The 17,272-nt window shown below is 39.8% G+C and overlaps 1 protein-coding gene and 1 non-coding gene across 2 annotated transcripts; one reads left to right on the top strand and one right to left on the bottom strand.

Moving 5' to 3' along the window:
* Positions 1 to 11,585: 11,585 nt before the first annotated feature.
* LOC131327478 (uncharacterized) lies at positions 11,586 to 16,985 on the top strand. The gene is made up of 4 exons (XM_058360645.1): positions 11,586 to 13,055; positions 13,233 to 13,361; positions 14,289 to 15,872; positions 16,368 to 16,985. The coding sequence occupies exons 1-4, from the start codon at positions 11,586 to 11,588 to the stop codon at positions 16,983 to 16,985; spliced, it is 3,801 nt and encodes a 1,266-aa protein (XP_058216628.1).
* Positions 11,967 to 12,073, bottom strand: LOC131308942 (small nucleolar RNA R71). The gene has a single exon (XR_009194621.1). It is a non-coding gene; the product is annotated as a small nucleolar RNA R71 (small nucleolar RNA).
* Positions 16,986 to 17,272: the final 287 nt, after the last annotated feature.

Below are 17,272 nucleotides of genomic sequence, written 5' to 3' on the forward strand. Positions count from 1 at the left end.
TGATCTGGGTTGACCGAGGTATTGAATTTGTTGCCATCGAGGTCGATGATCTTTGATTGTAGCCCCAGATAGAACGGCTTTGATAGTGAAAGGGTCCTGACTGCTACAATTGGAAATGCCTCGCTCCAGGCCACTTTTGCACCCTTTTAATGTGCGCTTGATGGAACACTGTTGTTACTGTTTTGAACATGGTACAAGGCCTGGAGCCTTCTGAGCTACTACTTTCTGGCTTGGCATTCGGCGGCAGGGGATTTGATACTTCTTTATCCCATGATCAACGCTAAGCGTGTCTTTGTGAGACCATGTCAAGATATTGTTGAATTCTTTGAACAAGTCTGAACGGGTGCAATACTCTTATGGGGACAGTGCTGAACCAATATGAACCATCCGAGGGTTTGCCCCATCTTTCAAGTTTATTTGAAATTACTTCTTCTTTTTAGAGGCTGAGCATGCCTTTCATCTTCCCTTTCGGCGAGGGAACACATTTCCTTGGGGATGATCCCATCGAAATCTATCCCTTCGTCGTCGGGGTCGACACGGTTTATTCAAAAGCCAGCAAAGTACTTAAAAAGCAGGATAATGCATATCATAAGGACCCTCGGGGTTGCCAAGTACAGCAAAAAGACTCAAATTGAGAATAAAAGCTACGACATGGAGGGCCAAGAGGCACAAACTCCGACTCAGAGCTAGACTTAGACGACTTGACAGACACTGCGTCAGACTCAGACTCGAAAGTGTCAATGCAAAAGAGACGCGATTTGAAAATGCAACTTTTATAGTTACCCTTGACTTCCTCGCAGAAAGGTGGGAGCTAGAGGACAACAGGCTCAAGCAACAGCACTTCGGCTTCTTCAGCTTCTTCGTCCAAACCCACTTGAGAGAACTCCTTGAACAACAGCCCCAAATTCTCATGATTGAAGGATCCAAGCCAGTCCGTTTTCTCCTTTGATTGATTAAGCTTCCTCTTGAGTTTCTCCTTTGTAGACTGCTCATCACTGTCAACCCAGGTATCGGCGGTAAGGACCTCGATTGCACCTATGGCCATCAGGTTAACCTCGGGTTCGGATGGGAGAGACAAAATTGGCTTGGTTTGATTTTCTGGGCTAATGAAAAGGGTTGGGTTGAATATGGTGGAGCTAGGTTTGATTTGAGTGGAGCTTGAGTTGATTTGAGTAGAGTTGATGGATATCTGGTTAACTCATGGGTTGGAACCGTGTTGGAGCATGAAGTTGGATATGACGCTGGGCTTTGATGGGAGTGGAGCTTGAATGGTGCCATTGTCAATGAGATTTTGAATTTCATGTCGAAGGCGGAAGCAGGCATCGGTGAGATGGCCGGGCATTTGATGGAAAGCACAATAGGCGTTTGGGTTGTAGGATGCCGGAAATGTTCGAGGCGAAGGAGTTGGAAGGAGTGGCTTGAGGAAGCCAGCTTCGAGGAGCTTCTCATAAACCGAGGACAAAGGTGTGGAGAAGCGGGAGAAGGTCCTTGGTGGGTTCCGGCGATTGGATTGGGGGTTCAAGGTGGAGCCTTTGCTTGCTTTGTAGTTGCACGACATTGCACCATCAACAGGGTGCACTCTTTTTCCTTTGGGATTGATTTCTTTGTCGCGCATATCCTCCCTATTAGCGTTGTCTTTGAACAGGGATCCAGCATCTTCCTTCGGGTGAGTTCTGGCTTCATGAAACTCAGCCAGGTCTTTAAACACGTCTTTCGAGCACAGCTTGGTTCCAATTGCAGGAGTGTGGCGGGCCTGAAGAGGTTCTTTGACTAGCCCCAGATCTGTCTTTGAAATGACAGAGGTAAAAAGGTCAACCAGTCCCTGGACCATAGCCATTTGTTTGTCCATTTTCTGGTTCATTTCTTGACCAACCCTCTTTAGCTCAGCCAGCTCTGTTTGTGCTGCCATTTTGGATTGATGATTGAGGAGGGTAATATGGCTTTGGAAGTAACGGTGAAATAGCCCTAGCAGACGCTCCCAAGTAGGTTTGGCTCTTTCCTTCAGTGAAATGGCCTAGAGCTTTTGACAGTAAAGTAAATGAGAACTCAATGGCGTTCCTGCAGCAAGCTTTTGAAAGAATTTGAAGGAATGCAATGCGCATGTCATCGTCGTCGGTGTCCTCCTAGACTCTAGAACTAGAGGGAGTCTGCTTCACGACACTCGGACAGTTGCCATGGAATCCTCGGATTTTCTTTTCGACGGTGTATCCTTGATTGAATCGAATGTTACTAAGAGATGCCAAAACAGCCTAAGCTTTTGGCTTTCTCCCTTCTCGAAGTTTCAAAGTTTGAGCTCGGAACAACTCGGTGTAGATGGCGTGATACTGTAACCGAAATGGCGTAAGCAGCACTGTGCCGGAGCCTGAGCGGTGTAAGTGATTGGCACTCTTAACTTGAGTGGCGTAAGTATCACGTCATTCTCTCCGTTGTTCCTTGTTTTTCGATTTGAAACCTCGATGGGGTATTGGACAAAGACTTAGAAAGTGTTGATTTCCCAAAGTCTCATTGATTAAGAACTTGAAAATTTTTGGTAACGTGTAACATCGAGATGCACGACTCGTCATCGGTCCAAGGCAAAGCCGAGCGGGCGCAAGACAGACTCGACAAAAGACATCCTAAAAGCCGCCCTAGCATGCTCCTACGCAAAAACGGTCATGAATGTATGTACAGGCATGCGATATGGAAAGCAGTAACACATAAACAGGATGATAGGGGTTAGAAGCAAGTAATCCTACCCTGCGGGTTCCTGTCTTAGGTTGAAAGGTTCTAGTGCTTTGTAAATGCTGTAGAGGCCGGTTTTGGCTTAAGGGGTTCCTCTGATTAGAGCCGCGATATACCTCCCACTGCAACGCGTAGAGCAAAGCAATGGTCGAACGGTAGTACGACTCATCATCGTCCAAGGTTGCTGGGCGTTCAAGGACCCCGGGCTCCAGTAAACTGTGCCGGTTACCCAAAACACCTCAACGGAGCTGACCAACCATCGATACGAACGGAGAATGCCGAAGAATGATTCAATGAGAGAGAAATGCAACGCTTTTGAAAACAAATGCCTTTTGAAGCTTGGCTCACTTTTGTTAATTGATATTTGGAGAAAACTACACAAGAGAACAATAGTAAAAGCCTCAGTTCGGATTGGTCGGATGCTGAGATCCTGTTACGTTACCATTCCGTTCTTCAGTAGCGCGAAGCGTACTGTTTTGACAGACTTTTGAAAATTATTCAATTTATGTATTAATCACCAAATATCAATCAATGTGATGAGTCCCCAGCGGAGTCGCCACTGTGGGCACGCGCCCCGGAAATTTTGCTTGATGAAAATGGGGTGCGGCCCTTTTTGTTTAGAAGAGCGCGGCGAAACGCCTCGATTCAGAGTCGCCACTCGGGTTTTAGCGGGGAGAGCACCCAAGGAACCGAACTCGAAAACGTTTGCCACGTTTGTTTGATTTTTGAAAAGGCTTGTAGACTGGACCGTCGTCACCTTCGATATCTGAGGTTCCGGAGCCAGGTTACGAGAGGGGAAGGGTTTTATGGCACCCCTCTCGCCCAATCCGGAGATCGGTCTCTACTCGGGCATTTTGTAAAAGCGCTTGCATTTTTCTCTCATTTGATCATTTTTTTTAGCCAGTTAGGGCGGGGGAACAGATAATGGGGATTAAAGCACTGTAACAAGTTGCAGTTATGTGACAAAATGTTTATGGATGATTTGATTGCAATGCTAAATATAGATTGAGAACAAGCACTGAGCAAACTGGACAAATTGCAGTACGCTGCCCCGCAAGGGCATGAGCAAGTCCTACCAGCATGCACTGGTCGAGCCACTGCATGTTGGTTCAACTTGCGCACGCCACAGAAAGATAGGTGTACTCCACTTATCTAGTTTCACAGTCTTTGTTCGCAACCCTCTGGGCTCTGGGAAAGGACCAGTGCACACCCAGGACAAACCATACAGTTTAAACAAGCAGGATATATATATTTACAGACAGATGAAAGGGCTTGAAGCCAACAACAAAGGAAAAAGAAAGAAAACCCCCTAAACTGAGTGGGGACAGGAAGGAGGCCAAGACTAAGCTAAGATGCAAGGGCCAGCCACTGGATCCTAGTTTTAACTGCCGTACGCCAGTCATGGACTGCCGTACGCACGTTTGACCCTAATCCAGTGCTTGGCTTTTGCATCATCTGGGCTCTGGAACATGACCAGAAGGATCCCAGAGGCCCTCTAAACAGATAAAGAATAAGCAATAACCTTTATCTAAATAGTTATAAACATACAGAAAATAGTAAACTGGTTATTTAGCATGCAAGGGTGGTTGACAGAAAGATAAAACAAAAGGAATGACGATCCATGATCCCCACGCCAGTTGTGCTCGTACTGCCATGACTGGGGTACGACACGTAGAAACTGGCGTGCGCCAAGTATCGTCGCATACGATTGTTGTGCTTCTACCCGTTCAAGGCCAGGACTAGTATTGTTTACCAGCCTGGGCCTTGCTGGTTCCCCTCAGGGGCCGAAAACAGAAAGGAATGCAAAGGTGGTATACCTTTTTGGGTGTTGAAGTTTGAAGGTGGTTTAGAGCCTAAAGGTTGAAGATGGATGTTGTATGGTGACTGGATATCAGTGGAGGTATATGGAAGTGGGCTTCTTTCCTTTCTCTTTCAATGGAAGAAGAAGAAAAAAAAAAGCAAGAAGATAGGAGAGGGGAGCTTTTTGCTTCTTGATGATGCTAACCCCTTGCAAATGAATGCAAGGGGGGTATTTATAGGGGAGAGAGACTGAGATCAGTCTGGTGCTAAGGCCTGTTTGGCTGGCTTGGGTCAAGAAGAGAGCCTTCCCATGCATTAAATGCATGGGACTAGTTGATGGGGGGTGTAGGAGAGAGGGGGAGCGGGCCTGGCCGATATAATCATCAGGGGCTACTGTGGCCGACGTCAGGGTGGCACAAAAGTCTCGTCCATGTGGCTGAATAAAGTTGATTTGACTGGGTTTGACTGGCGTGCGCCACACTTGGACCGGCGTGCGCCAGTGATAGCTGAGTCAACGGTCGATGACTGACACGTGGCAGCTAACCGGCGTACGCGTCCAATACACTGGCGTATGCCAGTTGGGTTTTGCTGGGGCTGTTTGGCTCTGGTTTGAAAGGTTTGAAATGGGTTTAAGAGAGGTTAAGGGCGCTCAAAGCTCAAACACACCTTTGTCCTCAAACTGTTTTCGACTAAAATCATCATTGGGGCAATAAAGGATCGACAAATAACGTTATCTGGACAGTCCAGAATGGGGTGTCTACAGGAGTCAATCGCATTATAGTGGAGTCAGGCGCCCCATCGCAAATTCTTTACTATGTCATCTAGATCGACATTATTTTGAAATAATCATGTGAAATGTCTTTGCATGACTGTTACTCCATCCGTTCCAAAATGAATGATCTTTTTGGGAAAACGTATCATTTTCAATTGCTCATATCTTTCGATGTGAATGTCAAAAAATATGCAATATGGATATTGTTTGATAGATTATAATTAGTTTTATTAAACAAAGTTTTCGAAATCACATAAAACTTCGTAAATCGAAAGATATAAGATTTGAAAATGACACGAAGTCCCAAAAAGGTCAGTCATTTTGGAACGGAGGGAGTACTAATTAATGTTTTTTTTCCAAAGACAAACTTTCCCTTTCAAATATTTTTGTTGTTATTGTAAAATTTCGACACAAATGGACATATTACGAGAACTTCTAAACTACTCAGGCTTAAATCTTCAACAAGGTTCGATATTCGTCAAAACTACTTGATGACTTGTGACACTACACTCATGTTTTGGAAATTGTAAGTTGGAAACTTTTGATCATCGTTCAGTTTGGACTTCGTCGTTATTGGACGCATTAACGTCGAGTTAGTGTTCGCCATTTCGAGGGAGCTTGTCTTGAGTTAGTGTTGAAAATTATTAGAACTTTACTGGTGTGAATCTTGGGAACGAGAATAAGTCAGGGAGTAAGAAAACGAGATAAAAAGAAATGTATGAGAATTATCTTCCTTGTAAGTGTACGTGAAGATTATTGTATGCTTGAGATAGATGAGTTGATTTTAGAATTTGTTGATTATGTGTTGAGATTTGGAAATAGATGCTTAATCCGACTTTAATTGGGGATAATGTGAGCTAAAGTGTTAACGTACTTGCAAAACAAAAAAAAAAAAGGAGCGGCGAACCTAACTAACTTGAATATTACATAGTTGAGTATTAGTTGAAAGGGGGTGTTGGAGCTTGTAGCGGTATTTAATGTGATTAGTCATTTCAATGTACTAGGATTTTCACGGATTTCTGTTTTCGAGCAATCTTTTATTCCTAAACTGTGAACTTAAAAATTTGAAGTCACTCATAGCTTATTCTTTTGACACCTAGTTTGTGTAGACTCATTGACGATTGTGTGACGTTGTTTGACTGGACACTTAGAAGTTTTCCTTGTAGAAATGTAATTGAGGCTAAAGTTAATGAATAAGGAAGTATGTTACAATGGGGGTGAGATGTTTGAAGAGGCTCAACGGTAAATGTTATGAGTCGTGACCATGGATGGTTAAGTCATGCATTTCTTTCGTTCATATTAATACATGTTTCGGCTCTGAGTTTGTTGGTCATTTCAACTAAAGGTATTGACAAAGGTTGCACAACGTTGTCTTTTTCCTTTTCTTTCGAGTGCCAATAGCGTTTGCGATCTTACGATGTAGGTTTCGAGCATAATCTTGGGTTGATATAGGATTTTCAGTTAATAGAGTTCATGTCCTTAGACTTGTTAGGGAAAGTTGAAAACTTGGTAATCAACAACAAATAGTTGCTTGAAAGTTAATGTACGAATTATAAAGCACATATTGGTGCGATTGACTTTGGTATCGAAGTTGAAAGATTCTAATGGTTTTTTGCATGAAATTCATGAAAATGGGTCGAAGATGGAAACTTGTACTTATATATAGGGCTGCAAACGAGCCGAGCCGAGCCGAGTTTTAGAGTGTTCGAGCTCGGCTCGGCAAAAATTTAGTTGGCTCGAGCTCGGCTCGAGCTCGTGACGAGCTGCAGAACTCGAGCTCGAGCTCGGCTCGATAGGTATTTACGGAGCTCGAGCTCGGCTCGTTCGGCTCGTTTATGAAACAAATATATATAAATATATATATAAATAAATATAAATATGTAAAAAAAAAATATATATAAATATATTATATAATCGAGCTCGCGAGCCAATTCGAGCCGAGTTTTGACTAGCTCGAGCTCGGCTCGTTTATGAAACGAGCCCAGGACTCGAGCTCGAGCTCGGCTCGTTTTTGTCTTGAACCGAGCCGAGCCGTTATCGAGCCGAGCTCCGAGCCGCTCGCGAGCGGCTCGGATCGTTTGCAGCCCTACTTATATATATATATATATATATATATATATATATAGGGAAATTGGAGGGTTGAAGTACTTTTTGTGTTTTCTCCGTGAATGATAGGAGCATGAGTTTGATTACTTATTGTACTTTCCTAATTTGATTCTAGAAGGATTCGTTGGTTTGAGATCGAGATTAAAGATTTGAAGTATGATGTGTGCTTGTAGATCTTGAATTCGATTATTGCAACAAAGTGAAAATTTCTTAGTTGTACACTTGTGTTTTCTTGGATCATGGTGGTTGTAAGCTCATTGCATCTACTTGACTGATGTGTCATAAGTGTATCTTAGCATTGCGTGATTGGAATGATCTAGTTCATCAAATTTCGGGACAAAATTTCTTTATGGAGAGTAGAATGTAGAGACCCGTATAAATTTTAAATTATTGAAAGGTTATATGAATGTCAGAAATTGAGAAAAATGTGGGAGAGTGTTGTGATTATGTGAATTAAGGTCTAAAGTAATAGAATTGTTAGTATAGGGAGTTATTGTGTAGTTGGCATAAGTATGTTAGTATATAAAGATTGTGTGGGTGTAGGAGATAATATATCTCCCTCATTTCTCTCCCTCATCTCTCGGCTCCCTTTCCTCCCTTTACCGTCTCTCTATCTCTTTACCTCTCTCACACAAAACTCCACTCGATACATCAATAACCTTACGGATCTACTTCCTCTCCACCTTGTGTTCGTGTGTTGAGCTTGGGTTTCGTTGCGTTGTGCTTGGAGCGGAGTATCTCGGTTGATTTCAAAGTTTGGGAGCTAGGGCTCGTCCAAATTACGTGGGTTTCAATCTTCACTTCGAGGTAGGGATTTCTTACTTGTTCTATGCGTTGATGAGTTGAATTTGTGCCTAAATCTCAGGTCTGATCATTGTTTTGAAGTGTATTGTTGGTCCTTGAAAACTGTGTATCACGCTGAAAATTTCCAGGCACTACTTGTAGTCCGTTTTTGGTTCTACCCATAGCCACTGATCAGAAACAGAACATTTGTTCCGCTACCCGTAGTCCGTTTTTGGTCCTACCCGTAGCCACTGCAGATTTTTGTAAAAACTCTCTTGTTCTCATATTCTAACGTCATGGTTCGTTTCCATGCGTGGTGGTACGTATCTTTATGAGTTCAAGGATGTTAATTTACCTCTAACGAGAACTATGACGATAGCTTGATGTATATGATTACCGAATGCTGAACCGAGAACTTATGACACTTTATTTGAGGGATATGATTGAAATAGAGCACACGAACACCGAATGCAAGTTGTGAATTTTATGACTTGATGATGTAATAAGAATCGATGACATGAGTAATGAAACGGTTTAAAGAAACTTGAACGGGCTCGTCAATTGGCGTGGTGACCGGCATGGGATGAACGGGGTCCCAAATACCTGGAATGAACGGGTCCACCTATTGGTGCGATGATCGGCAGGGAATGAACGGGTCCACCTATTGGTGCGATGACCGACAGGGGATGAACGGACTCCCAAATACCCAGAATGTGCACTTGGAACAAAAGACTTATTAACCATAAAACACGGGACACCTTGAATGTGACGGAGAACTAGATGACTGTTTCATTTTTCGGCTTGTCATTTCGTATGCTTGTTGATTTGTTGAATTCTTGATTTATTATCCATATATCTTTCTATTAGTGCTTGATCATCTTATTGACATATAGCATGAGTATAGAATTCTCTATTGGGCGCGTGTTTGCTCAACCATATTATCATTTTCAGGTACACCACAGGGACATTGACATGACATACATGGAGTGCATTGTTGATCATTCTTTTGAAAACTAACATTGGAAATTACTTTAGCATTTTTTTTGTAGAACCCCTTTTGAGATGTAATTGTAATTTTAGATATCATTTTCGTTTTGACTATGGATGACTGTAAACTCTGAACTCCTTCATTTAGTATAAGTATTATGTTACTTTGGGCCGTCGAGCCGAGGATGTAATCTTTGAACTTAACTTGTACATTCTGGGAATGAAGTATCTTTTGGGGTATAATAGTGTGTATTTGAGAGATTTTGTTTATTAAAAGTCATTATTAATTATATTGAAAATCGAGGGCATGACAGCGTCTACTGTTATATAAATTCCTGTAAGCACCCATCCCTCTGATCTTCAAATCCCTTGAGATAGAGTAGATTCGGTTTAACGAATGACAAAAAAAAAAGAAAAAGGAAAAGCGTTACTGTTAATTTCCTGTATTCTTTAGCCACTGATGAACACAAAATATAGTATTAAAAAGTATCTCATACTTGCATTTTTAGTCGGCACTTAATAGTTATTTATGACTTATTATTATTGATTCATGTTTTGTAGGTATTTTGGACTTGTCGCACAAAAAGGCTTTGTCCGAGATTTAAAAAAAAGGATTTTGAGTCGGGTTTTGGAAGGAAATATGAAAGGCAGCTCATGTTTGGACGGATTGTACGAGTATGGCAGGACCAAATACTAGTGTTTGATCACCACCATATATACCTAATATTATTATACAATTAGGAAACATATTATTCTTTATTTGGGGTAGTGGTTCACAATTTTAGGGAAGCAAAATCAGAAAAGGTTTTGTTTTCCTTTAAAGGAACTCTCAGCTAGCCTTATAAAAAGAAAACATGACGAAACAGAGCAGGAGGCTTTCACAGAATTCGGCTTTTGAAGATTGCAAGGCAGCAACTTCTCGGCACGTACAGGAGCAGCGGCAGAGGAAAAGGCTAGGGAAGAAAAAAAATAACTACTTTAATTTTGTAAGCTTTTATGGAGTTCTTTTATGATTTGAGTATGTGTTTTGACTCCATGAGCGGCTAAACTCTTCAACTAGGGTTGAGGATGAAGCCCCATTAACGATTATTATTATATATTTATGAGATTTGATTTTACCCAAATATGTGATTTCGATTATGATTAAATTGCTCTTACTCCAAATCAACTGTTAGGGATAAATTTTGGATATGAGTTCAATCATGTTTTTCTCATGATTTGGAATTGTCTTTAACATTGGATGTTGTTTTTTTTTCATCATTAACTATAAAACTGGATATTTATTGTGATTTGTTAAAAGCGGATACAATTAATGATTTGGTTTTATACTTACGAGCGGAGAGGAACAAACATTAAACTTTTTGATGAACTTTCACGATGATATTTTCCGTGGTAACAGAATTAGCTTTCAGATTATCATGAAGGAATTTTGGGTAAAGTCAATGATCATGAATATCTAATGATACTAGTTAATGGGTGTGGATTCCGAAACCCTAGTATTTTCTCCTTTGATTAAAAAGAAATTTTAGTTTCCTCGTCTTTGATAATTTAGTTTATTGTTTTTACTTTTCACTTTTAGTTTAAAAATCAATCTCAAACTTCTGTCAACTAGGTTAGGGTTGGATCATTTTAAAATTATTTAGTTTTCCTATAAAAATCACAAAGTCCCTGTGGGTTCGACCTCGCTCTCACCATACTATATTACAATACGATTCGTGCGCTTGCGAGTACATTAAAATTTCACATCAAGTTTTTGGCGCCGTTGCCGGGGACTTCATTTTTTTTAGGATAATTGAAAAACTTTGAATTGATTTTTCCCTTCTACTAGTTGTAGTTAGGATCGTAAAATTAAAAATAAAAAAAATTGCATTCTGCTTCCCAGCAAGTTGTTTTGTTTTGTTTCCTAGTTCTACTGTCATTTTTTCCTACTTTCTCCACCAAGTTTTTTTTAATTTGTCATTCATTTGCATATTTTAGGATATATTTCGCTTTTGTTTTTCTCTTTGTTTAATTGGTTCACTTTTCCTACGGTTAGTTGGTGTTTCGGAACCACTGTTATCACCGGGCACCACGGTGATTGGAGTTAGAAGCAACTAATTGAAGGTTAGTAGAATTTACTTTACTGTTATTATTTATTGTTTTCTTATTAACGTGTTCGTGAGTCAGTGTTTGCCAAAAAAAAAAAAAAAAAAAAAAAAAAAAAAAAATCACTCTTAGCATTAGATACTTCTGCCGCATTTTTTATTATTATCATTTTTATTTTTATTTTCGGTCGTTTCACTTATTTGCTTTCATTCATAAGTTTATGTTTGGCTGCCGTTCGAAAAAATTAGAATTAATACCTCTTGATCCGGAAATTGAGAGAACCTTTAGACGCAGTTTAAATATTCAAAGAGTGGGACATAATCAATTAAAAATGGCGGAAGTTGCAGAAGATACAAAACCTTTAAAAGAGTTGTTCTCACCCGTAACCACAAATCCTCCTTCTTGTATTGTGTTACCCACAACAAATGCGACACATTTTGAGCTGAAACCTCACATAATACAACTTCTTCCTCAATTTCATGGGATTGAACGAGAGGATCCATACATGCATGTTAAAGACTTTCTTGAAATTTGTGCTACCTTTAGGTTTCAAAATTTTTCTGAGGAGTCTGTTAAATTGCGTCTTTTTCCCTTCTCACTGAAAGATAAAGCAAAGGCATGGTTAAATTCTCTACCCTCTGGCTCAATCACTTCATGGGACATCCTCGTTAAAAAGTTTCTTTCAAAATTCTTTTCAATGTCAAGAACAACTACTCTAAGGAGGGAGATTACTGATTTTTGTCAAGAAGAACATGAAAATTTTTATGAGAGTTGGGAGAGATTTAAAGATCTTATTTTAAAGTGCCCCCCTCATGGTTTTGAAACATGGAGACTAGTTCAATTTTTTTATAATGGTTTAACTCAGTCTAACCGCAATATGCTTGAGTCAATGAACGGGGGTGGTTTTCTAAATCTTAGGGGCGATGAAGCTTATGAATTTCTTGAAAATTTATCTGAGAGCTCTCAACAGTGGGATTTTACTTCTCATAGAGACAAACAATCTTCTATATCTAAGAGAGGGGGAGTATATGAAGTGAAAGAGGATTCAGATGTGAGAGTAAAGTTAGATAATCTTACTCGAAAGGTTGAGGCATTAGTTTTAAGTAAAACTATGGAGTCAGCCAATCAAGTTCAAAGTGAGGTGTGTTCTCTTTGCAGTAGTCATGTGCATACAACACAAACATGTCCTTCCATTATTGGATACTCTGACAGCTATGTTGAACAAGCAAATGCGCTCAATAATTATGGAAAATCATTTGCTAGTCATTTTTCGGAAACATACAACCAAAATTGGCGAAATCATCCAAACTTTTCATGGCGTCAGAACCAACCTTCTACAAATATAGGTGGGCAACCTTTTCATTCACAAAATCAATCTCCCCCAGGTTTTCGTCCTCCTATACAGTCATATCCTACTCAATCTCAACCATTTTATGCTCCAACTCCCGTGTCTCAACCGAACTTCCAATCTGTTGCACCACAGCAACAATCATCCTTAGAGGACACCCTTAAAGCAATCATGGCTAAAATTGAAAAAAATGATGCTAAAATTGAAAATTCAACTCACTTGCACGCTCAAGCCATTGCTAAACTTGAAAATCAAATGGGTCAATTAGCTAGTCAACTTGCAGAGAGAGAAAAAGGGAAGTTTCCGAGTCAAACTCTAGTGAATCCAAAAGGACAGTTTTCTATAGGCACGACCTCTACTCCTTCAAACGAGCAACACCATGTTCAATCAATCATTACCCTTAGATCCGGGAAAGAAGTTGATAATAAAGTTAGTATGCCAACAGAGGAATTAGTTGAAGCTAAAAAAGAAGAAAATCATGTTGATCCTACTAAAGTTCAAGAGTCTATTTCTCCACCACTTGTAATAGAGCCACCTGTTAGGAACTTTGTCCCTAAAGCTCCTTATCCTCATAGACTAGTAGCTCCTAAGAAAGGTGCACAATTTGGAGACATTCTAGAAGTGTTTAAGCAAGTACAAATCAACATTCCATTCTTAGATGCCATTCAACAAGTGCCCTCGTACGCTAAATTTTTGAAAGATCTAGTCACTATAAAAAGGAAGACAAATGTTCCAAAGAAGGCGTTTTTAACTGAACAGGTTAGCTCCATTATCCAATGCAAAATTCCAATAAAATACAAAGACCCTGGTTGTCCAACAATTTCTTGCGTTATAGGTAACCATCATATCGATCAGGCTTTGTTAGATTTGGGGGCGAGTGTCAATTTATTACCTTACTCAGTGTACTCACAATTAGGTTTAGGAGAGTTAAAACCCACACAAGTAACACTCCAATTAGCTGATAGATCTGTCAAAATTCCTAGAGGAGTCATTGAGGATGTTCTAATTAAGGTTGACAAATTCTATTTTCCTGTGGACTTCATAGTCCTTGACACTCAGCCTGTCCAAAACTCTAATGGGCAAATTCCTGTTATTTTAGGGCGTCCCTTCTTGGCCACATCTAATGCTTTAATCAATTGTAGAAATGGCGTGATGAAATTATCATTTGGTAATATGACTGTCGAGCTAAATATTTTTAATACAAGCAAGCAACCACTAGATGAAGATGAGGTTAGTGCAGTTTGTATGATAGACACTTTGGTTGAAAATACTTTTGTTCAGTCAAGTTTTGAGGATCCCTTAGAAGCTTGCCTAGCACATTTTGGGTGTGAATTTGACACAGATGAATCAATTGAGCAAGTTAATGCATTATTAGACAATGCCCCGTTAATGAGCATCGATGAATGGCAACCAAAAGTGAACCCTCTTTCACTGTCTACATCACCAGCACTTCCATCTATAGTGGAGCCACCTAAGTTAGAACTCAAACCTTTGCCAAACACTCTCAAATACAAATTCCTTGGCCTTTGTGAGTCTTTACCAGTAATCATAGCTTCTGATTTAGATGATACACAAGAACAAAAATTGTTGAATATCCTAAAAGAGCACAAGGAAGCAATAGGGTGGTCCATAAATGATATCAAGGGAGTTAGTCCTTCATTGGTCATGCATAGAATCCATTTAGAGGAAAGTGCTAAAACTTCACGTGAGCCACAAAGGCGTCTAAATCCTGCAATGCAAGAAGTAGTTAGAGTAGAAATTCTTAAGCTTTTAGATGCTGGCGTTATTTATCCAATATCTGATAGCAGTTGGGTGAGTCCTGTTCAAGTTGTTCCTAAGAAATCGGGTGTGACGGTAGTAAAAAATGAAGATAATGAATTAGTTCCCACTCGTGTTCAAACAGGATGGCGTGTTTGTATAGACTATCGAAAATTAAATTCCATGACACGAAAAGATCATTTTCCTTTACCGTTTATTGACCAAATGCTAGAAAGGTTAGCGGGACATGAGTATTATTGCTTTCTCGATGGTTATTCTGGTTATAATCAAATTCCCATCGCACCGGAAGACCAAGAAAAGACTACGTTCACATGCCCTTATGGTACTTTTGCGTACCGCCGCATGCCATTTGGATTATGCAATGCACCAGCCACCTTTCAGCGATGCATGGTTAGTATTTTTTCTGACATGGTAGAACGTTTTTTGGAAGTGTTTATGGATGATTTTTCAGTTTTTGGATCTTCTTTTGATGAATGCTTACACCATTTGACCCTAGTGTTAGTACGATGTAAAGAAAAAAATCTTGTGCTTAATTGGGAAAAATGTCACTTTATGGTTAAGCAAGGAATTGTATTAGGGCATATTATCTCGCATAAAGGTATTGAAGTGGATAAAGCTAAAATTGATTTGATATCTAACCTTCCACCCCCACGTACTGTAAAGGAGATTAGATCATTTTTGGGTCATGCGGGCTTTTATAGGAGGTTCATTAAAGACTTTAGTAAAATTGCTAAACCTCTATGTAATTTGTTGGCCAAAGATGCCCCGTTTGTATTTCACAAGGAGTGCCTTCATGCTTTTGAGAGATTAAAAAGTGAGTTGACCTCCGCCCCTATAATTCGACCACCCGATTGGAATGTCCCTTTTGAAATTATGTGTGATGCCTCTGATTACGCGGTAGGCGCTGTTTTAGGACAACGTGTCGATAAGCTCCCTCATGTAATTTATTATGCTAGTAAGACGTTAAATGATGCACAATTAAACTATTCCACTACAGAAAAGGAGTTACTAGCAGTTGTTTTTGCACTTGATAAGTTTAGAGCTTATTTATTGGGTTCTAAGGTCGTAGTCTATTCAGATCATGCTGCATTGAAGTATCTGTTGTCTAAAAAAGATGCTAAATCTAGATTAATTCGATGGATTTTGTTACTGCAAGAATTTGACATTGAGATTCGAGATAAAAAAGGCTCTGAGAATGTGGTGGCTGACCATCTATCTAGATTAATTGTAGAGTTCACCGAGGATTCATTGCCCATCTCTGAAACTTTTCCTGATGAACAACTGATGCATGTGTCTCAATTATCTTCACCTTGGTTTGCAGATATTGTAAATTATCTTGTAACTGGAGAGATACCTTTGCATTGGCCCAAGCATGATAAATCTAAATTTTTATCCAAGGTTAAGTACTTCTTTTGGGATGATCCATACTTGTTTAAATATTGCCCTGACCAGATTATTAGAAGGTGTATTCCTGAAAGTGACCAACGAAGTGTCATTTCTTTTTGTCATGATTATGCATGTGGAGGCCATTTTAGTGCTAAAAAGACGGCTGCAAAAATTTTGCAGTGTGGATTTTATTGGCCTTCTATTTTTCAAAATTCGCATGCATACTGTATAGCTTGTGAGCGTTGTCAAAAGTTAGGTCGTATTACAAGAAGAAATATGATGCCTCTTAACCCAATTTTGATTGTAGAGATATTTGATGTATGGGGCATTGATTTTATGGGTCCATTCCCTAATTCCTTTGGTAATTTATATATCCTTGTCGCTGTTGATTATGTTTCTAAGTGGGTTGAGGCCATTGCATGTAAAACTAATGATCACAAAGTGGTGGTCCAATTTTTGAACGATAATGTGTTTGCTCGTTTTGGGACACCACGTGCTATTATTAGCGATGGCGGTAAGCATTTTTGCAATCGAGTATTTGAGCATTTAATGAAAAAATATATCATAACGCATAAAGTTGCAACTGCTTATCACCCCCAGACTAGTGGTCAAGTTGAGATATCTAATAGGGAGATTAAAAATATACTTGAAAAAACAGTGAACCCTAATAGGAAAGATTGGTCTTTACGCCTTAATGACGCATTATGGGCTTACCGTACGGCATTTAAAACTCCCATTGGAATGTCTCCTTACCGACTTGTCTATGGCAAGGCATGTCACTTACCTGTAGAACTAGAACACAAGGCATATTGGGCTACCAAAAAACTCAATTTTGATCTTGACAAGGCAGGTGTTCGCAGAAAGCTTCAACTTCTTGAGCTAGAGGAAATTCGGGATGATGCTTACGACTGTGCCAAATCATACAAAGACCGTATGAAAAGGGTTCATGATCAAAACATTTTAAGAAAATCTTTCACTTCTGGTCAAAAAGTCTTTCTTTATAATTCTCGTTTGCATTTCTTCCCAGGCAAACTTCGTTCTCGATGGTCCGGCCCTTTTATTGTTCGCACTAGCTATCCGCATGGGGCAGTTGAAATTGAGAATCCTAAAGATGGTTCCGTGTCTAAAGTGAATGGGCAGCGGTTGAAACCGTTTATAGAATTGAAAACCCCAGAAGTAGAGGAAATCCTTTTGGAGGATCCTGTTTATCAGGATTAACCATTTAGTCTGCCCAAAACTGGTGATCTTTGTATGCTACTGTACATTACTCGATGAGATTAGTATTTTCTCTTCTCTTATTTTTATTTTATTTTTTTTGTCTCATTCAATTTTTGTAGGCATTCTTTTCTTTTCTTGTGTTCCCATAATTTGTTTTGCAGGAGTCACATAGTTCAGTCTTATTGCGCTTATCAGGTGTATCCTATCCTCTCTCACTTTTATGTTACAGTCTATTTTGTAAGCGCTTGCATTCATGACATTGAGGACACTGTCACATTTAGGTTTGG

Source organism: Rhododendron vialii, chromosome 1a (genome assembly GCF_030253575.1).
Source record: "Rhododendron vialii isolate Sample 1 chromosome 1a, ASM3025357v1".
NCBI classification, from domain to species: Eukaryota; Viridiplantae; Streptophyta; class Magnoliopsida; order Ericales; family Ericaceae; genus Rhododendron; species Rhododendron vialii.

What these genes read in the sequence shown, in the direction of transcription:
- LOC131327478 (XM_058360645.1), top strand. Translation starts at nt 11,586, where the DNA reads ATGGCGGAAGTTGCAGAAGATACAAAACCTTTAAAAGAGTTGTTCTCA. An exon ending in AGGCGTTTTTAACTGAACAG is followed by an intron (nt 13,362 to 14,288) that starts GTTAGCTCCATT and finishes ATCCATTTAGAG; the next exon opens with GAAAGTGCTAAAACTTCACG. An exon ending in CTGAAAGTGACCAACGAAGT is followed by an intron (nt 15,873 to 16,367) that starts GTCATTTCTTTT and finishes TATCACCCCCAG; the next exon opens with ACTAGTGGTCAAGTTGAGAT.